This window comes from Mytilus californianus, unplaced genomic scaffold (assembly GCF_021869535.1).
Source record: "Mytilus californianus isolate M0D057914Y unplaced genomic scaffold, xbMytCali1.0.p SCAF_13, whole genome shotgun sequence".
NCBI lineage: Eukaryota > Metazoa > Mollusca > Bivalvia > Mytilida > Mytilidae > Mytilus > Mytilus californianus.
This window is the reverse complement of record NW_026262615.1, coordinates 26,168,817-26,196,740: the sequence shown is the minus strand read 5'-3', so window position 1 is coordinate 26,196,740 and position 27,924 is coordinate 26,168,817. Positions and strand designations below refer to the sequence as shown.

The 27,924-nt window shown below is 32.0% G+C and overlaps 2 protein-coding genes and 1 long non-coding RNA gene across 3 annotated transcripts in view; 1 reads left to right on the top strand and 2 right to left on the bottom strand.

Annotated features, from left to right (window-relative positions):
* LOC127723428 (uncharacterized) overlaps nucleotides 1–27,924 on the bottom strand; it is a 102,991-nt gene that overhangs the window by 58,375 nt on the left and 16,692 nt on the right. The window lies entirely within an intron of this gene.
* On the bottom strand, nucleotides 302–27,722 carry LOC127723429 (serine/threonine-protein phosphatase 6 regulatory ankyrin repeat subunit A-like). Its single transcript, XM_052230052.1, has 5 exons — nucleotides 27,469–27,722; nucleotides 25,996–26,164; nucleotides 24,727–24,923; nucleotides 5,584–5,632; nucleotides 302–4,684 (listed from the first exon to the last, which is right to left on the bottom strand). The coding sequence occupies exons 1-5, from the start codon at nucleotides 27,574–27,576 to the stop codon at nucleotides 375–377; spliced, it is 4,833 nt and encodes a 1,610-aa protein (XP_052086012.1). The 5' UTR covers nucleotides 27,577–27,722; the 3' UTR covers nucleotides 302–374.
* On the top strand, nucleotides 11,192–21,800 carry LOC127723441 (uncharacterized). The gene is made up of 3 exons (XR_007992079.1): nucleotides 11,192–11,516; nucleotides 17,268–17,395; nucleotides 21,238–21,800. It is a non-coding gene; the product is annotated as an uncharacterized LOC127723441 (long non-coding RNA).

Sequence of the window (27,924 nt, the reverse complement as noted above, 5' to 3'; positions counted from 1 at the left end):
TGTATTAAGAAGAATATTGTCATACCCATATCAGTATAAGAGTACTAAAACAAACTTGTACATATAAATCAACATTGTGTACATCATATAATGTCCCTACTTATTATTACAAATCCAAAAAAAAGTTATATCCAGATCCACAATTTGTTTTGTCATATGGGGAACCAGTGATAAGCTAGCTGATAATTCTGCTTGTTTAATTTTGAACTTTTCTTATACAGGTATTTTTGAATTAGCAACAAACAGAAAATTACCTTCTTTTCTTGTATGAATATAATTTACATTGGACCCCCCCCCCCCCCCTCCCAAATGCAAAATATATCATTTTAAACTAAAAATCAGCCAATAAGGTTTAACTTCACTTTTACTAGTGTTTACTTTTTTTTGGAATTTCGCCTCCTCCTTTTTCTAGAAACCTGGTTCCATCCCTGCACATTGTTCTCTTCAATCGGTAAAAGCGTTTTAGGTAACAACATTTCAGTCAATTTCATATCCCCGATCTTCCTAGCTAAAGACAATGGTGTTCTGTTTATTTTATCAGCCTTATTAATATCGGCCCCATTTTCAATAAGTAGCTGAATGACTTTATAGTGATTTTCGGTTAGAATTTTGTATTTAGATCCAAAATGATCATTATGTTCGTATAGTTGATCGGAATAATCTTCATGCAGTTGACCAAAATCCTTATATAACTTTTTTTTTTCCATTTGACGATGGAAATAAAATTCCCCATGATTATCCTCAATACTTTGTAATACACACGCTATGAGAGTTGTAGAGCCGTACGAGTCAAAGGCATTTATATCAACCCCTTTATCAATAAGTATTTTAACAATTTTGTCGTTTCCGTCTCTACAAGCTTTATGAAGCAAAGTTCGCCCAAAACGATCAACTGTATCAACAGAAGCCCCTCTATCTATTAAAAGTTGTACTATATTATGATTGCCATACAAGTATGCAGCATGAAGGCATGTTATTTCGTTTAAAATACTTGTTCTTTGAATCTTTATATCAGTAACAGCCCCTTGATCGATCAGAAATTCAACTATGGTATAGTGTCCACTAATACACGCACCATACAAAGCTGTCTGACCAAACCGACCAATTGAATTAACACCCGCTCCTTTTTGTAGAAAAAATGTAACAGTGTTCAAGTAACCTTCTCTGCATGCGTCATACAAAGCTTTATTTAAGTTTGCTCCTGTTTCTAAAAGCATATCAACTATTTCATAATATTTTCGTTGGCATGCAGCAAACAATGGAGTATATCCATATCGAATTGTCAGAGATAAACCATCATCTTCTTGAAAACCATATTCTTCAAAAGTCAAGTCTACTTTTGCTCCACATTCTAACAATAATTTGACTACTTCCAAATGTCCTTTTCTACATGCCAAACACAACGGAGTTTGTTTAAACCAAGTGGATACATAGGGTTCGTTGGGGCTGAAAAAACAATTAACCTGTACCTCATTATATAACATTTCATAAATGTGTAATTTTAATTCTCCACTTATACATGCCTCATACAGTTCTTCCAATCTATAGTCAGTTTCATAGTGCTCTCTCCTAATATGATCGTGGTTCAATATGGCATAATCCTCTGTTTCCATAATATATCCTATTCTTGTACTTTCGTGAGAGAATAGAGTACTCTTTTTATGATTGTCAAAGCATATGTGATTTTGAAGATACTCTGATAAATCATCATTTCCACCAATATCTGCCAATATCATAGGGGTGTATCCATACTTATATCTTTTATTAATATCAGTCCCATTTTGTAGGAGACTCTTTACTTTATCACACAGACCTAACCTACACGCATGATATAACATAGTTTCATTAAAGTTTGATAACTTTTCTGTGTGACCGTTAGATACAAGCAACTTGGACAACTCCTTATTTCCAGCTTCAAATACTGATAGCAAAGCAGTTTTTGTGTCTTCCTCTAGTATTGCTATAGAACAACCGTTTTCTATTAGAAATTCTGATACATTATAACACCCCTTATATATTGACACAAAAAGCGCAAATTTTCCATTTTTATCAGGTATGTTAAGATCTAAGCCCTTGTCTATTAGAAACTGGAGTAATTCGACGCTATTTGTACCGCATGCAACGTGTATCAATGTTCTCCCATTAACATCTCTTTCTGTAAAATCAGCACCTTGATCTGACAGAATTTTGATTGCCTTAATTGAACCATGTTTACATGCCAATGTTATGAGCGATTTCCCATCAACTCCTTTATAGCCTAAATCTCCCCCTTTATATAAAAGAATTTTAACCGCTCTATCACAATCCTTTTGAACAGCACAATACAACGCTTGATTAATATCTGCTCTTTCTTCTAGTAACATTTTTATCAAGAAACCATGGCCTTGTTGACAAGCAGCAACCAAAGGCATTTCACCAAAGTTCGTTTGCATGTTTACATTTGCCCTATTTTTGATCAGCGACTTAAAAGTTTCTATGTCTCCTTGTACACATGCTTCGTATAAAGGAGTCCATCCATTTCTAATCAAATTGCTGGTAGTGTCTTGTATCTGAAGTTTATCTTTTCTGTTTTCTTTTACATTTGAATCTTTATTTGGTCCTATTTTGTCTTCCCCTAAAGGTTTCAAAATGCGTTCATCCACAATTTTACCCTCTGTCTTTGCCAAATGTAAAGGGGTGTGTGCGTCTCTATTCGGATGGTTGATATCTGCTCCATATTCCAACAGTGTTTGTATTAAGTCTACAGAGCCTTTCCTACAAGCTTTGTGCAAAGGTGATTCTAAATCCATATCAAGCATGTTTACATCTGCATCTTTGTTTATCAACATTCTGACTATATCATTGTGTCCACCATAACAGGCAGCATGAAGTGGCGTTTTACCATCATTATCGACTGTAAAAATGTCGGCATTATTATCAATGATTAACTTCACTATCCTTGTATAGCCCTCCTCGCATGCAATAAATAAAGCAGTCTTCCCGTTCATATCGACACTATTTATACAACAGTCTTCTTTTAAAATCAGTTTTTCAACTATTTTGTCATAGCCACCATGGCTAGCAACTACTAGTGAATCGCTACATTCGCAAACATTTGCTCCTTTTTCAATCAAAAGTCGTGCTATGCTTTCATGACCACTTAAACAACAAACGTACAAGGGTGTGCGATTATATCTATTTCTTTTATTCATATCAGCATGTTTATCTATTAGTTGTTTGACTAAACTGTAATGCCCACCAAAACATGCAGTATAAATTGGTGTTTCGCCATTTTTATTAGTTTCGTTTAAGTTCGATCCTTTACCCAGTAGGATTTCGACCGTGCGTAAATGTCCTTCCCGACACGCAGCTGTCAATGGCGTGAACCATCCATTTTGTGCATCAACATCAGCCCCCACAGAAATAAAAAGATCAACAATTTCTTCATAACCACGCATACACGAAATGATGAAGGCGTTAATCCCATTGTCATCCTTGATATCAATACATCTCCTTTTAACGTCATCATCTATATCTTTCATAACATCTAACAACTTTTCTCTGTACTCTTTGTATCTCATTTGCACATTGTTCAAACACCAATGTATTTTTCCATTTTTAAGGTCCAATTTAAGCCTATCTAAATATTTCTGTTCATCAGTCGAAGAAATAATTATTGTAAAATCACCATGTGGTTTTTGTAGTGACTCTAGTTGTACACGTTCAGATATTAATTTATCATCTGCAAATTTCAGAATCGGCGCGACTAATGATTTACCAAAGTAATCACATAAAAAGTCAAACATTTTATCGTGTATAACTTTGTATTCTTTATCTACTTTAATAAAGTAAGTGTCAACGCAAGCGTCCAGTTTGTCTTTAATTGCTGAGAGAGATGTGTCACGTCCTAATCTGCAGCAATCAAAAATGATTTTAAATTTCATTTCTTCCTTAATTTCTAAATTGTTTGTTACATCAAAATTAGTTTCGGTGATAGTGCCGTTGTTTATAACACAAAGTAATAATACACAGAGTTTCTCTCTGTCAAAAATTTTCAGTTTATCCCACTCATCAGAAAACATTTTGTATGGACTGTTTAGAAACTCATTTACATCAAAGACGTCATGCTGAGTGAATAGAAAGCACATTAATGGGGAAAATTCTTTTTTTATTACAATATCTGTTAACAATCTGTCATTCTCTTTGAGATATTTTCGGGCTATTTTGACTTTATCTTCAGATGAATAGTTCCCTGTTAAATCAAATGGTTCCTGAAATGACTTTATCACTTTTTGAACATTTTCCTGTTTAAAGATTTCTGTACGACAAGTGGCTAATACTTTTGACAGTCCCTTGGATAGAATATATTTGACAAAGTCCTCAATTCTCATCCAGTTCTCAATATACTTGATATTTGCTGTATATTTCCCAAAAATATCATCTATAAAAAACACTTGACGAATATTATTTTTAAATCTATTTTTGATGTCTTTAACATTACTGCATGGTACTATTCTGTATCCCTTTTCATAGCATAACTGCAATGCTAAATTCTGTGCAGTAAGGGTCTTCCCCATTCCGGAAACTCCAGATAACAGTACACAATGCTGGTCTTCAAATATTTCTAATATATCAGTAAAAATGTCTGTTTTGATAAAATCTTTACTATTCTGCTTCCATCGTTCAATTTCGGGAATATCAGCATCTGCAAAAGCACTTGATTATTAACGGTCATGTCAATTAAATAGCTTAATTTTGGCCACACCCAAAAGTTTCATGAGTTGTGTTTTGAGTACTGTTCTTTTTTATCATTACATTACTTTTAACCAAAGTTTTGATGCTTGTTTCTTGTATCCTGGGTACTTGCTAACTTTAAGGAAGCTATTAAGCCAAGAGTTCCAAATGGTGAAGTTGAAATCATCCCTTCGTAAATTTTACGGACGCCATCACGAATTGGTTGACCGTTATGGAATAACCGTTTCACCGATGATATCGGATATGTTCCTTATGTCGTAACTACAAATCCTTCCCTTTTCACGAATGTGACTTACCGAATAAGACTATTTACCTGATTTGTAATAACATTAGCAACACGACGGGTGCCACATGTGGAGCAGGATCTGCTTACCCTTCCGGAGCACCTGAGATCACCCCCAGTTTTTGGTGGGGTTCGTGTTGCTTAGTCTTTAGTTTTCTATGTTGTGTCATCTGTACTATTATTTGTCTGTTTGTCTTTTTATTTTTGGTCATGGCGTTGTCAGTTTGTTTTCGATCTATGAGTTTGACTGTCTCTCTGGTATCTTTCGTCCCTCTTTTAATTAGTGAATTATCATAACCCCATATAATATCATTAGCCATATATGTAGTTACATCGTGGTAAATTTGGCAAAATATCTAATGTAAAACTGAAATCTCTAGAAGAAACAAATATCGATTTTGTTTTTATTAATTATTGATTTAATTTTCGAAATTCAGAATTTCCATTTAATGAGGTTTTGTCTTTTCTTATGTTACAAAACGTGTTTAGGTTTTGACATATTTGAACTATTTAAGGCTTATACAGAAATTAAACTTTCAAGTTGTTTATCTTATGATTAAACAGACCATATAAGGATTCATATTCCAATAATGTCTTCCCTTGTGAGGCCACAGTCTGCAAAGTAAAAGGAGTCTGTCAGTTACTGTTAATGTCGAAAAATAATTAACATTATAATTCCCGACAGCGGGATGCAGAAGCTAGCTCTTTAAAAGACATATTATATTAACAAAGAAATAAACCATTGAATTGCAGCTGATTCTTTATACACGATATAAATATGCAGATAAGTTTGACTTTCATCATATGGTTATGACAGAAATTTATATGAATCCTCTTTGTCTTAATATATCCCGTTTCCTGATGCTTAAATTACTAATGAACATGCCGCAATCAAGTACTTACTAAGACAATAATGTGGAAGATTTTGCAGAAACAAATCGTTGACATATTATATAATTATGTGAATATGTACCGGCAAGTTTTTAAGAAACGTGTGGAAAGTATTGCTGTAATCCAAATCTAAGAATAAATACTAGCTTTTATATACAGTTATATGCTCAGGTATATATAAGGTAAGTTGACAGGGCCATTATCTTCGCTATGCATTTATCGTCAGATGAGTCCATGGTTAAAGCCATGGTCAATGGTTAAAACAAAAAACATGACACAAACTGTACAGTTAACACTGCAGGATTTATAAAAGTACACATTTCTTTTTTAGAATTCCGATCTTCGTATTAGGCGTATAACTCAATTAACACATAAAGGCGACTATAAAACATTTGAAATCAGGATAACAATCTTACTTCATAATAACCTTGCTGTAGCATAATCCAAATTAAACCTTATTATCCTAATATCAAAATTTGGTCAATCAGGTTCTTATGTATTTTTGTAATACATATGCACCTTTCTAAACCAAGTTAGTGTATGCCATGTCATAAAACTACTAAAACACAGTGACTGTGTCTCTGACTCATTTAAAATACCTAAGCCTTTATTTTTGGTTTGAATGTTAAGTATTCGTATTATCATGTGATAAAGTCATGCTGATTCTGTGATGCACAGTTTTCTCTGCTTTCAAAATTTTTCTGTCATGGTTTTTTTAAATACAACCGTAAACTTCATGTGGCATATACTATTGATATCGTTTTTGGACTCGACCAGGAACTTGGTGATTAATGTTTATATTAATTATGTGGAAAACAAAATGGCCAGAATGGTGTGATTTTAAATCAGCAACATTGTCCTATATTATTTAGTTATATAAGTTCATCACTTTGACGATTGATAAGGTACATAAACACATTTTAATACAAAAGGACAGAGTGGCGGTGACCTGTGGATGGACGCCAGGAAAATATGCGTTGCCACTTGCAGTGATAGGAGGTTCCCATAACAGAAACAACGGATGGATTTACTTGTATTGAAAAACATTTATACCCGAAATGTAGAAGATGAATCAGTTAACGCGGTATGGAAATTATTAAGGGACTATTGCGAATTGTTTTTTACAGTTACAGGGCTACAATATTGTTAACCACAAGATATACTAGTATAATGTCATTGGCAAAAAATTAGATTTCAGTTAGTCCGGTTGGCACAATAAATGAAGACACTATAGTTGAAGTGAATTTCAATTTCCTGTCGCCAACAAATAGAGTTCTTATATACAAAAATTTCAGCAAAATTTTAAACATTTGTTTTTCATTACAAATTTGATTTATTACACTGTTAGTTGTTACTTTATGATATGGAACAAAAATCAACCAAACAAATCAATTTGTTTTGACCCCAGATGACCTTTAAAATGTTTATATCATTGAAAAAGCTCCAAATTATCTCCCTTTGGTGCAAAAATGCCATTTTTTGCAATAAAATTGAACTATCTTTTTAAACTCAACGGTGACCTATATTTTTTATCATTTTTTTTCAAATAAACTGTACCTAGACTTAACAATTGTAAAATATAACCGATTTCTTTTTTATTTCGATATAATTTCTATCTCTCCCACAGAACAAAAGTACCTTAACAAAAACGCATGCTTCGTTCGAAGGCAGATTGTGAGCTTAAATGAACGGTGACCCCATTGTTTTATTCTATTTTTCTATTAAGTATATGATAAAATTCATTTATACAAAATAATAGCGAAATCCTATATTTAGAAAAAAAAATGAATTTATACCCTCGAGCCTCCTTAAATAAAACATGTATGGGAACAAATAATGTCAGTCAATGTTCAACTCGACATGTGCCTCACTTATTGATTTCTTTCCACATCTGAAGTTTTCTACGATGTTATGTAAAACTTTTGATTGCACAAGAATTGCCTGCACCATTTTTTATAAATCCTATAATTAATAATACATAGTACAATAAACCCGAAGATGACAGAAATGCAAATGTAAACAGAAAAATCAATGATAATTTAGTCAATGCATATGCTTTATCTTTCACTTAAATGTCGCCTTAATGTATGCAGAAAATGTCATACAATTTGTACTGTAAAATATATAGCGTTTTCTATATTAGAATTCGAAACGAATAAGGCTATCTATCCTTTTTAATAATGCAAATTAAGTGCAACAGCTTTTGATTAAAAGTAAATAACCACCGACAAACTTTCAATTTCGATATACCGCATACCGGGTTTTTTTTTTTTTTTGCGGGTATAAAAATTCGCGATTAAGGGGCAACAAAGTATACGAAAAATTTTGACGGTTTTTATTCAGGTGGATATTTTAATCCCAATTAAATATTTTGGCGGATACTGAAATGGTTGCAGTTAACACGTGTTATGGTTAAATGATTCTTTTAACTGCATGACGCCTTATTTATTGATTATATTTTGATAAAGTTAATCAATAGAATACAGGTATTTAGATTACGGTTGATCTTTTAGAGTGCATACCATCTAAGACTCTCTCATCTTGCAATAGTATTAAAACATTTGACTTTTCTACACTTTACACAAGTATTCCCCATTCCAAACTAAAAGACAAATTGAAAGAGTTTGTATTACTTTGTTTCATTAAAAAGAATGGCGAACGTAGATACAAGTACACAGGCAAATTTTGTTCACGTGAATTTCACGTGAGTCTCATTTCACGTGAAAGTCACGTAAAATTCACGTGAGTTTCACATGAATTTCACGTGAATTTTTGCTCACATGAATATCACGTGAATTTTTAATGTGAATTTCACGTGAACAGTTTTCACGTGAAATTCACATGAAATTCACGTGAAACTCACATGATCTGACTTACGTGAATTTAACGTGAACTTGTTAACGTGAAACTCATGTGAAATTCATGTGAATTTCACATAAACTTTTTTTCACGTGAAATTCACGTGATCTCACTCACATGAAATTCACATGATTTGACTCACGTGAATTTCACATGATTTGACTAATGTGAAATTCACGTGAAATTCATTTGATCTGACTGAGGCTAATTTTTTATATAATGTGCTTACGTGGTTGGTTTTGCACAAGATAAAATCACGGTTTAAAATAATTAAGTGTGTGCACTAATTATTGCCATTTTGACATAATCGCCAAAATGTAAAAATAATTATTGAAGAAGAATTAGAATAAGAATATAGATATTTTATTTGTTTGAAATACAAAAATTAACAAATTCTAACAAAATTTCACAATAAACATTTTAAAAACATACTCAGGAGAATATTTTTACTAGCATTTTAATATAATTTACATAAAAGGGGGACATATAACCATCAAATGATTAATATTTATCTTTTTATTTCACATGAATTATCTCCCTTGGATTAGATGCAACTACAAAAAGATCAGTGTTGGTTTTGAGTTGTATTTTCTGTCACTGTTTATATTAATCTCTAGTAGAGCAATAAGGGTAGAATTTGTATCTTTGATTTCAAATTCCTAGATACCTAGATTATATTGATGGGCTAATATTGATTTATCAGCTAGTATATTTCTATTATTAGTTATCAGTAAACTTAATTTCTTTCACACATTGAAAGTTTTCTTTGTTTTTGTCCTCTCATAAAATATGGGAGGTAAATCCAGCTTAAGAAATAGATTCCTGTTACTGTAATTAAGATCCATTACTTTCCATAATTGCAAAGAAAAAAAATGATAATGAATATGAATTGAATATCAGTTACTTCAAAACCTGAGTTATCTCCCTTTTTTGCTGTGTATTAAACTTTTCCCCAAACTTATAAGTCAAGTACAATTTTGAGCTTTGAACCACACATTAGTTTAACAATAGGACATATGAATAAAAATATGTAAGTGTGCTGAAAAGAATTTTATTGGGCCAAATGTTGTCAATAAATGTAAAATTGAATGTTTATCAAAGTATATATATTGGAAGTGCAGTATATTTTTAAAACTGCTTTGCTTTCAGAAATATGAAAAATGTTTGATTTAATGAGTATTACAAAAGCGGTAAATGCTAACTACTCCCTCATCTAAAAAAAAGGAAGAAAAAAGAAAATATCTTCTCTCAGGGATTGCATGTGTATCAACTGGATTGCAATTTATGTGTTGGTACACTTCAAAATATTTTATAAACCTTTTTATAATGATCAAGATTTCTCAATTTTTCCTTTTGAGTTAATGAGTTGTCAGGGTTTGTCAATCAATGGGAAAAATTTTAAACTAAATATTAATTTTATAATTTCAGTAGTAGCTAGGTAGGGATTTATTCTAATTTTATGTTGTGTTTTTTTTTACATTGAGTCTATGAGAGTAACATTCTGACTTAACAGTGCTTAATGAAAAATTACAAAAAAATCTTTAGGGTAGGCTATTATTGAGACTAAAAAGTAGGGTAGTTAGGGTAACGGTGAGTGGAACCACACATATATCATAGGCGAATCCAGGGGGCTCTGCCACCCCCCCCCCCTTTTGTGGGAAAAATTTTGGTTGATTATATAGGGAATCACTGAAGCATGACTGGAGCGGCCCCCCCTTAGGTCAGTTAGTGCCCCCCACCCTATGAAAAGTTCTGGATCCGCCAATGTATATTTTTATTTGGCTTATTAATAAGTATGTTTTAAGAAGATAATTAAGGATTGTCTGAAATAATTTGTTAATTTATAGCAAATGGTTGTTTAAATTTACAACTTTGATAGATCTGATATTATTTATTAAAAAAAAACTAGTCTTGAAATATGTAAAACCAGGAATTTTACACCTAAAAATGCTGTATAATTTTCAAATATTTTTAATTATCTTTTAAAATTTATAGATAATAAACATATTTAAAGTCCTATATAGTGTCCCAGGCAAATGCATTAATGTGCTATGTATGTTATCGAAAATTATTGATTGACATTAAATTATTACCAGAGGCATATATACTAAATAATGTCTCTAATATTATTTAGCTGTAATAAATGTGAGGGTATGATTGCCAATTAGACAGGCTGTTAATTGGATTAAACATATATATTCTTCAACTAAATGAAATAACTTCATTGAAATTATATCAAACAATATAGTTTATATTATATTAAAATATATCAAATAGTTTTAAGGGTTAAACTTTATGCTCTACTAAAGGGGTGCTCCTATGTAAAGGATGCTTGTAAACAAAAGAATTTGTTATTTGTTCATTTATATGTCCAGAGACATATAATACGTTGTATTATATGTCTCTGATATGTCTTACTTAGTCAGGACTTTAAGCAGTAAATATCATTTTAAAACTGAATTGAGTCAGTAAAGTCGGGAAGCTGATTATGCTAAGAAATATTGTATATTGGTCTATTGAATGGGGAAACCAGCATGTACCTATTTGCACATGGATAACTATTCTTCGTGACGATATCCGGGACCGGAGATCGGTTTTTAAAACGCTTGAAAGATTCAGATGAATGATGCAAAGAAGACGCCGGTAGCCAACTGACAACAACTTGAACAAGTACTTGTTTCTGTTTATTTAACGAGACAAACACAATCAAGGAGCTATGAACGCATAGATACTCGCGAAAATAATACAGGTAACTCAAATAAATGATTTAATAGTGCAGAAATAAACAGAAATAGTGATAATGTTTTTCAACTTTTGACCTGATCAGTTCACAGTTGTAAAACTCCGTTTAAAATAAACACTCATTAGACACACACACATGTATACTCAAAAGTTGATACAAAACAAGAAACTCGATATTGATTTGATATTTATACATTGTATATAGTTTTACCATGACAAATTTACAGATCAAGTTCAATATTTATTCTGTTGAGATGTTTTTCTTTGCATTAATGCCATTATGCATAGCAGATTAGCTATGGTCCTTGGACTTGGAAAATTCAGGCAAATAATCTGTTTTTCACTTTCTTTGTTTGTTATACTTGGAGATATTGATTTGGTAATTGTAATGAATCATGATTGTTGTATAGTTTTACCATGACAAGTTGCATATACAATAATGAATTTAGGGCCCAAAAACTAGGATTTTCTGGTTTCCATACATTAATTTGAATATAATATAAAAATAAGAAGATGTGGTATAATTGCCAATTAGACAACTCTCCATCCGAGATCAAATGACATAGAAGTAAATAGCTACAGGTCACGGTACGGCCTTCAATTATGAGCAAATCCCATACATTTCTATGGATCTCTATGAAATTGAACTTCAAGGTTCATACCAAAAAAAGGAAGGTTGGGATTGATTTTGGAAGGTTATGGCCTTAACCATTCAGGAGTTAGCATGGTAAGGCCAGGGTTTTTTAATTTGCTGGTTCGGTCGGTCGAGAATAAAAAGAAAAATAATATCTTTCAAGACAGAAAAAATATATTTCACCTTACTAACAAAATGTTTGGTTTGCTATCTTGTCATCGCTTAAATTCTAGTTCCATGATTAATTATTGCTCAGCTGTTATAAACATAAATATACAATATATGTACATTGTCGGAAAATATATAATTTATTTGTATAAGCTTTAGAAACAGGACGAAAAGCGAGGCTCGCCAAGCTTTTCTCCTGTTTCGTAGCGAGTACAAATAAATTTTATATTTTCCGACAATGTACATATATTGTTTTTATCCTGAAATTTACGCCCAAAACTTGAAACTTTAGTTGTTAAAATCTAAATCATTGTCTCTAATTATTCAAAGAAATCGACATAGTTTGAACACGGACCGCGAAGAGGACCCCAAAATGAACTGGTACGCAAAAAGAAATATCCACATAACCGCTTGCTCAACGTGGAAGCGGGGTAACAGGAGACTTCACTTGTACAAGTACAAATAAAGCAAAAATTTATTTGTGTACCTGTTATTTGTACATTAGTTAGCTGATTGCAGGATAAAATGCATGCCATCATCATACAATTTCCAAATAGGGGGGTTATGTCCAAGGTCATACAATTTCCAAAAAGGTGGGTTATGTCCAAGGACATAGACAAATTAAATCGTTATTTCATGAACAAGAAAAAACAGATCCACCAATTTCAGGAAGACAATACATCAACTGTCAAGATGAAGAACAGGAATAAAAGCCCTGTTCATTGATAATTTTCTATGTTTTCTATGTATTGTGTGCGATTTTGTCCCATGTATATTTACTCCATATCCTTTCATTTTCTATTGGTGAATAATGATTTTCAAGCGCGAAAACTAATACATGAAAATTGCAAACACATCGTACGAAAATAAGCTTTACCATTCTTGTCAAAAACATAACAGACTTGTCCACTGGAAAGACGAAGATATCAGATTCATGAGTTGTCATGCATTCCAATTTTTTATATCCAAATGGACGTTTTTTTTTTATTATCTATGAAACAAGAAAATTCCAAATTGTTTGTGAATATCTATAATTTAACTTGAAATCTTCCACATTTTGACAGGTCCATTTCATCTATGAGATGATACATCTTACAGATTTATGAAAAAAAAAAGGGAAACAAACTTATTGTAATTGGTTTTAAACACAGGTTTCGCTCCTCTGTAAAATTATTTGCGCAAACATTTTAAGGTCAATTATGATTGACTTGTCTATTTTTAGATACGACACAATGTGTTATCAATTCTTTTAGTGTTTGATGCATTTCATAAAAAAAGAAAATTTGTATTTATATTTCAGGGATAAGGTTTTATTAAGGTTTTTGTAAGGGTCAGCGGGAATAAAAAGCATGAAATGTCAATTTTATTTTTATTCTGCAAATCAGAAAAATAGGGTCAGCGGATCCGTAAACCAACAAATAAGAAAGCCCTGGCCTAAGGGGCCTAAACAATACTTTTCTAATACACTGTACAAGTTACCTATTTCTTGACCAATTTCAATGAAGTTGAATGCAAAGTCTTGAATTTTTCAGGTACTTTAATATGCTGAATTAAACTTATCTTGTATTTTAGAGTTTGAATATTTGGATCTGTTTTTAATCAGTCAAGGGACTTACTTTAATGAGTGATTTTCTAAATCACTGATTCAAGTGACATTATGTCCACAAATGTTGGAAGTAATAGTTGTCACTCTTCAATAATCACCAATTTAAGTTGTACATGTACAAATAAATCACTAAACTAAGTGATTTCATTTATTGTAGCTTTAAATGTATAATACATGGGCTTATTATGTTGCTAAAATTACAAGAACCAACATCTGTGTTTATAGACTGTCCAGTCATGTCAAGTGATAACCTTGTACTGAATCTGGGATATTGACATGAAAATCACTTGTTTAAGTATCATACCTCTATTTATTTAAAAAAATCACTTCTTTAATTATTATTATTTTAATTACCCCCCCCCCCCTAATTTCAACACCCCCGAACAGTGAAATTTTGATGGTGAACAGTAAAATTTTATTATTTGTTAAGAAAGGAAAGTTCATTTATTTCAATTTTACTAATAATCATGATAATTAGATATAAACTAAAACTGTATGTTTAAAATGTTGGTAAAACTACAAATTGACAAAATTTCTTATTTGCAACATTTTTGTACTTAAATGAGTGATTCACAAATCAGTTATTTCAGAACAACCGGGCCCTGACTGTTAATTGGTCCACATTGTGATCTAAATTGTCAAAACTTAAACTTTGTTGGATGCCATCAAAAATTGAATTATTGATTTTTTTTTTTATATGCAGAATCTAACCGTGTATATATATTTGGATTTTTAATTTTGGGTCTGGTTTTCAAATTTGTCTTCATAAAGGCAGGGGCCATGTTTAAAGCATCTGATCTGTATGAAGAATGGTAGGTTCATGACTTGTAATCTAAAAATAAGTCCCCTCCTACATGTCCTAGAAAAGACAGGTCCCGGACCTCAGACTTGCACTATTTTGAACCCATGCATATATGAAAGGTCGAAAGGGCAAAAAATTTAAATTTAATTTGTATATTGGTATGACGTTGAATTTTGGGGGTAATTGCCTCCAAATTTTAGGAATTAGGGGCCAAAAAGGGGCAAAAAACAAGCATTTCTCTAGTTTCATGACAATAACTTGTGTGTAAGTGTATGGATCTTTATGAAATTGTACTACAAGGTTCCATATCACAAAGGGAAAGCTGGGTTTGAGTTTTGGGGTAATTGCCCTAAACATTTAGGAATTAGGGGCCAAAAAGGGGCCAAAAAACAAGCATTTTTCTAGTTCCCAGACAATAACTTGTGTGTTAGTGTATGGATCTCTCTGAAATTGTACTGCAAGGTACCATACCACAAAAGGAAGGCTGGGATTGAGTTTGGGGGTGATGAATCATAAGGGGATTCAAAATATTTGGGGGGAGATTTTTGTTTCCTTTTTTTTCTTTAAAATTTTCCATTTTAAATTGGTTAAATCTGATTTATATATAAAAGCAAATAATAATGATATGGTTTGAATAGGTTAATTAAAAATTTTTAAGTTCTTAGACCACATTCATTCTGTGTCAGAAACCTATGCTGTGTAAAATATTTAATTACAATCCAAATTTAGTGCTGTATCAAGCTTGAATGTTGTGTCCATACTTGCCCCAACTCTTCAGGGTTCGACCTCTGCGGTCGTATCAAGCTGCGCCCCATCGGAGCATTTTATTCTTTATTGTTCTAAATGATGTCAATGGGATATTTTAGCGCGCCAATCAATGGTCTCGGCTACACTGTTTTGCACATGATTCTATTTCACTGTTGTCACACAGTGTTGTGTGGCTTTATTACTGGTCAGACTATCTATTCTTTACTATTATAAAGTTCAAATATTATGTACATGATTATGACTTGCATTGTATAAATTATGATGCAGCATGATATCTTTTTGACCTACATTTTTGTCGAGCCTTCGACTTTTGTCGAAAAAGCGAGACATAGCGATCCTACATTCCGTCGTCGGTGGCGGCGGTGTCCACAAATATTCACTCTGTGGTTAAATTTTTTGAAATTTTAATAACTTCCTTAAACTATCCTGGATTTTTACCAAACTTGGACAGAAGCTTGTTTATGATCATAAGATAGTATCCAGAAGTAAATGTTTTAAAAAAAAAATTCCTGTTTTTCCATATTTTACTTATAAATGGACTTATTTTTTCTGCCAGGAAACATTACATTCACTCTGTGGTTAAAGTTTTTAAAATTTTAATAACTTTCTCAAACTATCCTGGATTTCTACCAAACTTGGACAGAAGCTTGTTCATGATCATAAGATAGTATCCAGAAGTAAATTTAAAAAAAAAATCCTGTTTTTCCATATTTTACTTATAAATGGACTTATTTTTTCTGCCAGGAAACATTACATTCACTCTGTGGTTAAAGTTTTAAAATTTTAATAACTTTCTTAACCTATCCTGGATTTGTACCAAACATAGACAGAAGTTTGTTTATGATCAAAAGCTAGTATCTAGAAGGAAATTTTTATTAAAATTTTGTACTTGTTTATCCATATTTTACTTATAAATGGACTTAGTTTTTCTTCCAGTTCACATTACATACAGTCTGCAGTTAAATTTTTTAAAACATTTATTAGATTCATAAACTATCCTGGATTTTTACCAAACTTGGATAGAAGCTTCTTACAATAAAAAAATTGTATTGAGAGGAATATTTTTATTAAATTTTTTCCTCATCTCATTTTCGTTTAGCCTGCGATTTACAGCAAAAGTAGGCGAGACACTGGGTTCCGCGGAACCCTTACGAATTTTATGTCTCACTGATTTATTAAGTACATTGTATATGTATGAATTCAGATTGTGGTACATCATGTACATGCACAGTTCTTAGTTTTGAGACTTGCACAAATACATTGCCATTGGAGTTAAAATAAATTTGATCGCTGACAATGACAGAGTGTTTTTAACATTGCCTCATAGTGTTGATCAGAATACCTTTATATTAAATCAATAAAATTTTATTGTCACAGATTGAAAATATTCAGTATTTTAAAAATAAGGAGATGGGTAGGATTGCCAATGAGAAAACTTTCTGCCAGTCGAAATGAAGGGGATGTTAGAAATTTTAGGTCACTGTATGATCTTCAACAATGATCAAAACCATACTGTTGTGTCAGCTGTAAAAGATCCTGTAAAAAGGAGCAACAATTAATGTCAATTCAAATCAGAAAACTAGTGACGTTCTAATTACCAGTATTGGTAATATAAATTTTTAAAAAATCTGACACTTATTTTCTCTCTTGTTAAATATTTTTTTTGAAATATTCACCAACATGACCAAGAGAGAACTGTATTGCCAATTTATTTTTATCGAAAAGCAGTGCATCAGGTTCAGGTGTTTTACATGATAATCACAGGAATTTAAATTTTCAGAATTAGCTCCTCAGATGTCAGTGGAATAAAAGTAAAACACATCATATGTTTCAATGAAATTAACATGATTAATGATGGGATAAGACGTAGAGAAGATCCTATAGCTACAGTACATGTACATGTAACTGGTATGTATATATATTTGTTACAGTATTAATAGTCCTAATGGTATAACAATAATGAAAATACTGAATTCCAAGGCAATTTCAAAAAAGGGAAGTCCATGCATATGGTAGTGGCTGTTGGGTTTTACTATTTGTATTATTAAGCTTTACAATGTATATTTCATAGGGTAGTAGACTTGGATGTTTCATAAATTGTATACCGATGCCTTTTGTTACAATGTTTCTGTCCTTCATATGTTGCATTGGTTGGCCATGTTAGATCACATTTTAATGGTTCAGCGACTGCTTGAAAAAAAGTTAAGGTTTTTATACGACCGCAAAAATTAAAAATCGTATATTGGTATCACGTTGTCGTCGTCCACCCCCCCTTTTTTTGAAAACTTGTAAACAGTCAGGATCCCCGCCCCGAAACCATATATGTTCTTGTATGGGACAATAAAACAAATCAAATGAAATAAAAGGCCAGTCCCCTGGGGTCACCCCACCTCCTCCTGTTTGAGAACTTGTAAACGGTCGAGATCCCCACCCCTAATTCATATATATTCTTGTATGGGACAATAAAACAAATCAAATGAAATATAGGGAAAGTCCATGGGGGTAACCCCCACCCCCCTTCTTTTTGATAACTTGTAAACGGTCGAGATCCCCACCCCTAAACCATATATATTCTTGAATGGGACAATAAAACAAATCAAATGAAATTGAGGGAAAGTCCTCGGGGGTAACCCCCACCCCCTTCTTTTGAAAACTTGTAAATTGTCAAGATCTCCAACCCGAAACCATATATATTCTTGTATGGGACAATAAAACCAATCAAATGAAATATAAGGTGAGTCCCCTTTGGTCACCCCCACCCCCCTCCTGTTTAAGAACTTGTAAACGGTCGAGCTTTTCATTATTAATAAGATAATACCACATTGAGGTCCAAAGGGTCTTAAATTAAACTTTTGTTTAATTTCATCAAAAATTGAATTCTTTGGTTCTTTGATATGCTGTTTCTAACAATGTTTGAGTGATAAATCATATCTAATTTTAGAGAACTTAGTCATCACTGGTTGTTGTTATTATATTATTGATTATAATTTGAAAAATTGCTTCATATCTTATTTTAGAGAACTATTTATCCAGTTTGAGTTATTTCCATTTGCACAGAAAATATTATGGATAAAATTAACCTGTGTTTCATTTCAACATAAATTAAATATATATATAGGGTTCTTTCAAATGCTGAATCTAAACTCTATTTAATATTAGATTTTTAGGCCCAGTTTTCAAGTTGGTCCAAATCAGGGTCCAAAATTAAACTTTGTTTGATTCAACAAAAATTGAATTTATGGGGTTCTTTGAAATGCTGAATCTAACCATATATTGAGAGATTTTGGATTGTGGGCTCCTTATCAAATTGGTCCACATTGAGGTCCAAAGGGTCCTAGATTAAACTTTTGTCTGATTTCATCAAAAATTGAATTTAGGGGTTCTTTGATATGCTGATTCTAATATGTACTTAGATTTTGGATATTGGACCATAATAGGTATTTAAATGTCCAATTTCAAATATATCAGTTTTTTGACTACATTCATTTTGTGTCACAAACCTATGATTTGTCAAATATTCAATCACAATCCAAATTCAGAGCTGTTTCAAGTTTAAATGTAGTGTCCATACTTGCTCAAATGTTCAGGGTTCGACCTCTGCAGGAAAATCTGGTTTGCTGTCTCTCTGACAGCCTCTTGTTTGACAATATTCTGGTCTCAAAGCAAAATATATAGATTCAGTGTAAGACTTTTAGTTTTTAGGGACAACATCAAAAGACCAATATGTAGGACAAAGCAAAAAATGTTTCCGTTTGCAGAAAAACCTTTTATACCTGTCAATTATGTTTTTTTCAAATTAAGGTAAGAGGGGGCTGATTATCATTGATATAACTATGTCAAGTCAGTTTTTATAACACATTTCAATTACAACTTGATGTACTTCCTAACTGGGATACAATTTAAAGTAGTTTGTAATAGACAAAAGGTCCTTAAATATAATAAAACTCGAAGTTTAAAACATAATTACTAAATTACAAATAGAATGCAACACTAATAGAATAGTCATAAAGAAGGGCAATCAATGAACAAAAGACAAACCCGGGAACAGATAAAACACAAAACGACAAACATTATAGACAATCAACAATGAAAAATAAAAATAAATGAGAAAAATGGATCTCAAAAAACAGAGGCTATGTCAGAGGGTGAACAGAACTTGCTTCTTGCAAGACACTTGCCGTGAAAACAATTTGATATGAAGACAAGCTTTTGTTTTGAAAATTCCAACATGAGGCATTTGCCTCAATGTAGTTATGGCCCTGTAATTAAAGTGAGGTAAATGTTCATGAGACAATATACCTCAAGTGAAATGAAACCCATTTTCAAACATTTCAAATACATTAATATTTATATTATTAAAAGATCTGGGAAGTTTTTCCCGAAAAAAATATAAAAAAAACGAATTTTGGAAGAATCTGGTGCCATCTCATACTTCAAAATAGCATTTATAAAATGGCTTAAAAGACCTGCCAAGTTATTTTCAATACATTGTAAGTCAGGTTATTTATTTTCAAACTACCACAGAACAAACCATTCATTTTTATTATTATCAAGGCTGAGTTATTTATTTTCAAAATGGTCAATTGACCTGATAAGGAGTTATTGCCCTTTAAAGTCAAATTTAACAATTTTTCGTAATTTTTTTTAATTTACAAAAGTCTTCTCCTGAAACAACAGAGACAAATAAACCAAACTTTGCCACAATCATCATTAGGGTATCTAGTTTTTAAAAACATGGCAGATATGGCTAAAAATAGAACATAGAGGGAAAATGCAGTTTTTGACTTATATCTCTGAAACTAAAGCAAAAGTATAACGGTTGCATTAGTTCATGCATCAATTGTAAATAAAAATATAAGGTGAGAGATACAGGCTCCTTGGAGCCTCTAGTTTGGTGTATGCAATAATTGTACATGTTGTAAGGTGCACATGTCTGTCTGGCTTGGTTTATCTGAACTTGACCTTAATATTTGCTTGACAGTATATTTTCATGAATCATTGGTAATGTTAAGTTTATTTGATACTTATCGTAAACTTATAATTATTCTTATATCTTTAGGACAAGCACCATAAAACAGTGGGGACATAAAAATACCTGGAGTCCATCTATCCCTTTGGCCTTATAAGCGCTCTCACTTGCATGTCTTGTACAATTCTTGTCAAATTTTTAGGAAACTTATTTTGATTGGTTATATCAACAATGTCTGACAAGTTTTAAAATCAGTGCCAATCAATCATTTTTAAAAGGGTTATGCCCCTTGGAAACATTAATTATTTGGAAAATTGCATTGTTAGGGCTCTTGTGTACAATTCTTACCAGAATTTTATGAAATTAATATTAAATAGGTTTATATCATCAGAATGATCACAGCATTTTGATTTTCATCTGTAATGTTTACAAATTCCAGGTTTCATGGCAAATTTCAACCATTATAAACCTCCACAACCTCCATAGCAGAGGTAATCAAAAAGTAGTGCAGCAACAAACAACAACTATTAATATTCCACTCCAGTTTATCCGACACACAATATACATGTATGATTATATACATAGATATAAGAAGATGTGGTATGAGTGCCAATGAGACAACTCTCCATCCAAGTCACAATTTATAAAAGTATATATATATATGTACCCGGTAAGTTTGGATATTAAATTGATGTTATCATTTTTGCTTGAATGGTAAGGCAATATTTAATTTGATGTATATTTTACAAAATAATATATGCTGGGTTTTTTTTTATTACAGCAAATGTATTCCAAGAGTTTATGGCTGATTATGCAACTACAGGATTTTATCATTGAAGCAACATCTTAGAAGGATAAGTGCAAATGTATGAAGGAAGCCTTGTGTACAAATACATGTAGCAATTACATGCAGGAGAGAACATTTAAACATTACTAACATGTAGTCATGATATTGGAGTGGTGCATTCTAGAAATCTAAACACCTGGAATTAAATATTGTGTATATTTTTTTTCAACCACAAGTACTTTCAGCATATAATACAATTCATATTCAAATTATTGTGTCAACATGACAGTTACTGTCTAAAAATGGAAAATGCTTGTTTTAAAATGAATTTTATATAAATATTTTAAATAACAAGAATTTTTAGCTTATTGTGCAGCCAAACTTTGAGATCTTTTAATGGTATATGCCTGTTGTTTGTCAACATTTATTTTCTTTTTGACTTAGCCTTAAGCTCAGTGTTAATATGAAAAACTGAAAACCATATATGAAATAAGAAGGAAATGGTTGTAAATAACAGCAAGACTTTCAATATGGTATATCAAATATATTTCACAGAACTTTCTATTTCAGTTTATTAATACAATGAGATATGAGGTATAAATCAATCAGACAGTAACACAACAACAAAAACACATGAAAGGCATTAAGGTGCTAACAAACAGTCCTCAACAATAGACAGGTGTCTAAACAATATGTCATGATCTGTTTAATTGATCAGAGTACATGAGTATGTGGCAGGGTGAACTACCTTTTTTCTTCAAAACTCTCATAAGAAGAATTGGCATCTTTTGCAAGTAAGACTTTTCCATAATGTGATTGGAATGTCTCAAAACTGATGAACACAAAAAGACTTATACATACACATGTACATATTAAAAATGAAATATACATCAGTGCATACATCTTCTATAAATGAATCACCTTCCATACATCAAATTAAAAAAAATATTGAGACTTGAATACAACAAAAAATGTTTTAGGAGTGAACTATGGTGCCCTGGATATTTGCTTGCCTTCTTGGTTTTATTGCATCTTATCTGCTGCATTGAAGATATTGTGAGTTGGAGTTGATGAATAAATATTGTTTGTATTGTTTAGGACCAAGAAATTTAAGATACAAAGAGACAGTAAAATAGAATGGAAGTATGAATACATCCTCAAGACCAAGATCGTCCTGAATATGCATGAAATATTTGCCACTGGACGTTAAGCAACCAACAATCAATCAATCAAGACCAAGAAGAATATTTATATATATCAAAATAGAATGTGTACTAGATTAGCATTTACTTATCTAAAATATGCGCAAATACTGTGAAATTTGTGTGATTGAGACTCAATTCACCTTAATTTCATTTAAAAAAAATAATGTGAAAGCTCGATTCACATTAATTTCACGTGAAAAATATCATGAATTTCACGTGAAAGCTCGATTCACGTTAATTTCATGTGAAAAATTTCACGTGAATATCACGTGAAAGCTCGATTCACGTGAAATTCACGTAAATTTAACGTGAGTTTCACGTGAAAAATTTCACGTGAGTTTCATGTATAAGCTCGTTTGAGGTGAATCTCACGTGAAAAATTTCATGTGAAATTCACGTGATTTTCACGTGAAATTTATGTGAACAAAATTTGCCTGTGTATCTTGTCTTGGGGAGGGATAAATCCTACTTTGTAAAGAATCACTCTGATTCAAACAAAGAATTCTCTGAAACTGACATTATCAAGATGCTTGATTTCTTTATTGACAACATATTTGTTACGTTTGGAGGACGTGTTTTTCAACAGACTGTTGGAATTCCAATGGGCACCAATTGTGCCCCTCTTCTTGCCGACTTGTTTCTTTATTATTATGAGGCTGACTTCATACAGGAACTTCTTAGGAAGAAAGATAAGAAGTTAGCAATATCATTTAACTTTACGTTCCGCTATATAGATGATGTTCTCTCACTAAATAATACAAAATTTGGTGACTATATTGAACGAATCTATCCAATCGAACTAGAGATAAAGGATACTACAGATACAGTTAAGTCTGCCTCATATCTTGACTTACATCTAGAAATTGACAATGAGGGTCGGTTGAAAACAAAACTTTACGACAAAAGAGATGATTTCAGCTTCCCAATTGTGAACTTTCCATTTCTATGTAGCAACATTCCAGCAGCGCCTGCATACGGAGTATATATCTCCCAATTGATACGATATTCCCGGGCTTGTATTTCCCTTCGTAAATTTTACGGACGCCATCACGAGTTGGTTGACCGATATGGAATAACCGTTTCACAGATGATATCGGATATGTGCCTTATGTCGTAACTACAATACCATTCCCTTTTCACGAATGTGACCTACCGAATAAGACTATTTACCGGATTTGTAACAACATAAGCAACACGACGGGTGCCACATGTGGAGCAGGATCTGCTTACCCTTCCGGAGCACATGAGATCACCCCCAGTTTTTGGTGAGGTTCGTGTTGCTTAGTCTTTAGTTTTCTATGTTGTGTCATCTGTATTATTATTTGTATGTTTGTCTTTTATTTTTGACCATGGCGTTGTCAGTTTGTTTTCGATCTATGAGTTTGACTGTCCCTCTGGTATCTTTCGTACCTCTTTGATTAGTTACGAAATTGACCGGACCTTTGATGTACTAATTAGATCATACAAATTATCATGGGTGACTTGCAACTCTTATATAATTTGGAAATGAATAATAAGGATAAAATACCTGATACACTCTTATATTATCAATTTCTTTATTATGTAAGCAATTGACTAGTTAACACATGATAGCAAGAGAACAATTTTCTTTGCATTTATGTTGTTTAAATTAACATAAACCATTATTGATCCGACAAACGGGGGAAAAAGATAGTTTACATAGTTGTTACAAAGATAGTTGTAGCTATTAATAATTACCGAACGTATGCATACATTTTCGTGATTTCTCCGTACCCGTCAAATAAGCGAAAATAACCCCCCGCGAAAATAACCCACTATACAGTATTTGCGGTAGTAATGTTACTCTCCATTCAAATCATTTCAAGTTCAAAGTACAACAAATACTACAAAGTTAAAGTGCACCTTCTGACACCAAAAACATAAACAAATCCTGATGTAAGAATAACATGATTTTCAGTTGATTAGACTTCTTTTCAGATAGACTTTTACTTCATTTATACATCTTTTGTACTTGAAGATGTTCATATATATTGAAAAAATGTCCAAATATTTTCAATATGATATGTATCAAATAGTAGTAAAATCTCATGATAAAATTTCGGGCCGTATTCAGAGGCATCACGATTGTGTTGTTTGCTGGAATTTATAAACAAGCAACCAGTTTTGTTCAAACATGTGTCAATGAATCAAACATTAATATTCCAAGAAAGGACTCGTTTACAGCTATAGATCCTCACTCTATATTTCATTTGAAGGGTAATTGATAATATATATTTCTTTTGCTATTATAACTTACATTTTCAAGTTTCAAGATCCTCTCATTATTCAGACCCAACTTTTTCCCTATTTCTGTGAGTTCTGTGTGTACTCGTGAAAACTCTGTATCACCTGATTTACAAATAACATCTGCATATTCCACTAATGCTTGTATCTCCTGCCGAATATTTTCGACTAATTCAAGACCAGTAGTTGTACCTTGGAAGAAGCTTGTACCTAATAATAATATAACATTTATCAAAGGAATAACCAATCAAAACTGAACAGCATTTGGTACACATTGCGTGTATTTGTAAATAATAAATGAATATTTTACATTTATTATCAAGTTTTATGTTAACACGATTTTGTCGAAATAATTTTTAGAATCGTTTTGTGATAGGATTCAACGGAAAATAAAAAATGTAATAGTCCAAATTATTTGATATAGTTACCAGTTATCCGGTCATCTCCATGAAATCGTATGTTATAGTGAAAACATTTTGTGTATAAATGAATAGATTGTAGCTTTATAACGTACAGTAGCTAATATTTGTTTTACATTTTCAGGAATAAATCAAATTTAGAACTGACACAAATAGGTAGATGCTACAAGTTAAGTCGACCAGACACCAGAAATGTAGATTTAATTGATAAAGGTTAATCGATTGCATTGCAGCAGTTCAACGACGGACCCCTCAACGAGTTTTTACAAATATTCCCAGAAGTGTAGCAACCTCGCCTCTCACCACGAAGCTTTGGATTTAAAGTCTTCTTTTCGGCGGTTCCTCATGAAAGTTCTCATGGAATTAATTTTTCATCGATTTTTTGTTTAAAGCTAATGACATTTGTTAACGTTTTAAAAAGAATCGACACACTGTTTCAGACGGTGAAGAACGAAAATGTTTCATAATTCAACAGATGTTAACACTCAAGTACAAACAAGTTTTAAATTAAAGAAGATAATCTTCATGAAATAATCTGTTCTATAACATTAAAAGAAAGTGCATTTGTCCAAAATAAAAATTAATAAAGTAAAAGTCAAAAAGAAAAAAAAAAAAAGATCTAAATCTTTTAACGTTTAATTTTCAAATCGTAACATAATTCAAAAGATGTTAACACTCAAGTACAAACAAGTTTTAAATTAAAGAAGATAATCTTCATGAAATAATCTATTCTATAACATTAAATAAGAAAGTGGATTCGTCCGAAATAAAAATTAACAAAATAAAAGTCAAAAAGAAAAAAAAAGATGATCTAAATTTTTTAACGTTTAATTTTCAAATAAAATACTGTAATTAATATTTACCATTTGTTCTCCATTTGTTTAGTTCTCTGATGATTTGACTCTCATCAATTCCATTTAATTTAAGAAGATAAATCAAATCTTCAATTGTTTGTAAGGACAAATTAAACTTCACTGTATCCCACTCCGTGAAATTACAGTGAGCCCAAGGATTTCTGATAGCTGATCTAACCTGGAGAAGATACCAAATATATATAAAATTTAGAATGGAAATGGTTAAAAGGTCAAAGAGACAAAAACCCGACCAAAGAGCGGAAAACAGCCGAAGGCCCACAATAGGCCTTTAACGCAGCGAGAAAATCCCGCACCCGGAGGTGGTCCACCACTGGCCCCTTAATAAAATTGTGAAAATGGACGTCACACTTAACTCCAAAACATATAAATGAACTAAAATTAAAAAACATACAAGACTAACAAAGACCAGAGGCTCCTGACGCAAAAATGCGGCGGGTTTAAACATGTTTTATGAGATCTCAAACCTCCCTCTATACATCTAGACCACGTAGAACAAAGAAACACATAGCAATAAACACAGTAAAACTCAGTTTAAAAGAATGTATACATATTCTTATTATAAAAGTACAAACTTGTTTGTTCAAAGAAAAGAAAAAGGAACGAAGGTTAGTTTAACTATGTTAATATGGATAAAGTACTGACGCTGTTCCTAATAAAAAAAAACCAGTCAAACTTAGATGTTGCGGGAAAATTTGTTTCATGGGTTAAAAAGAAATCCTTACTATCCGCACAGTTCTTAGTTTACAGTAAGGAATACTTCATTACATAATAAGGATATCGACTAAACTATCACTATTTTCTTAATTATAACAACAATTTTTGAAAATAAAAAGGGATGATTTGTTTTTCCTGAAAGTTCTGCATTACAAATAAAGTAAGGTCTATGGCGGAAGAATGATTTTTATTTTAAAGTTCCCTCAAGCTATACAATATTAACAAATTTAATACAATAATTCTTCCGTTAAACTAAAGTGCCAAATAGAAAGTAATTTAAAAAAAATCCCAATGCATAACAAGAGCAGATATTGCTAATCATGAACATCAATTTGGAATGAATATTGCAATATTGATTTATCAAAAAAGAGAAGCGAAAGATATCAACGAGATATTCGTAATGATAATTCACAATTCAGTCGCATACTCGTCAAACAAATACAAAATCGGAATCTCCTAGGAATAATATTCCTTTATCTAAGGTAAATTGTCATGTATCATAAGTGCAATCCGCTATTTTTATCAGTTTACAATGTTGTGTAGATTTCAAATTGGTATCTTAAAAGTGCTTATTCCTGAAGGAATAATAGTATATTCAAAATCCAGGTGGTAAAATCACTTGTATTAAAATGTAATAGTCTTCATATCAAATCAATGTACTGATACATGTGAAATGCATATTCAGATTTAGATAAACATGAAAGAATTTAAAAAACGTTAAATAACAATATATATGCATATCCTTACGTCCCTTGCAGCCGTCTGTACATTAATAGGAAACGTGTCGATGCTAATGATCATCCCAAGCAGAGCTGAAGAATCACACGACTCATTAAACGCCGTATAATGTACCATGTTTGTTTGGAGGAAAAGCTTCGACAGGTCCACTGCATTCTGTACTTTGTAATCATAATTAACTGTACGATAACCATGATTTGTCTTGTTGTTATTGATTGGCTCATAATTTAAATAGACATTTCCTGCACCATATGTTCGAAGATGTCCTGAGCAGAGAGTTTAAGTGATTTGTAAAGGCTCGTCACAACAGGCTCCACATATTTTCGTAAAGCTTGCGATAAAATACTATGCAAACAAATACCAACCACGAGCCATCTTTTCTCGTTGTCTTCTACGTCTTCTGGCGGACCTGATAGAATTTTAATATAATGTTTGGAAATGTTTATCAATAGTTTTGTTAAAATC

Bases quoted from the DNA above. Each gene is read 5' to 3' on its own strand.
- LOC127723429 (XM_052230052.1), bottom strand. From the start codon at position 27,576: ATGGTACATTATACGGCGTTTAATGAGTCGTGTGATTCTTCAGCTCTG. The intron at 5,633-24,726 runs GTAAGTTATAAT...TTTACTTTGCAG, and splicing joins GGATCTTGAAACTTGAAAAT to ACTGTGGCCTCACAAGGGAA. The intron at 4,685-5,583 runs GTCTGTTTAATC...GTGCTTTTGCAG, and splicing joins GGAATATGAATCCTTATATG to ATGCTGATATTCCCGAAATT.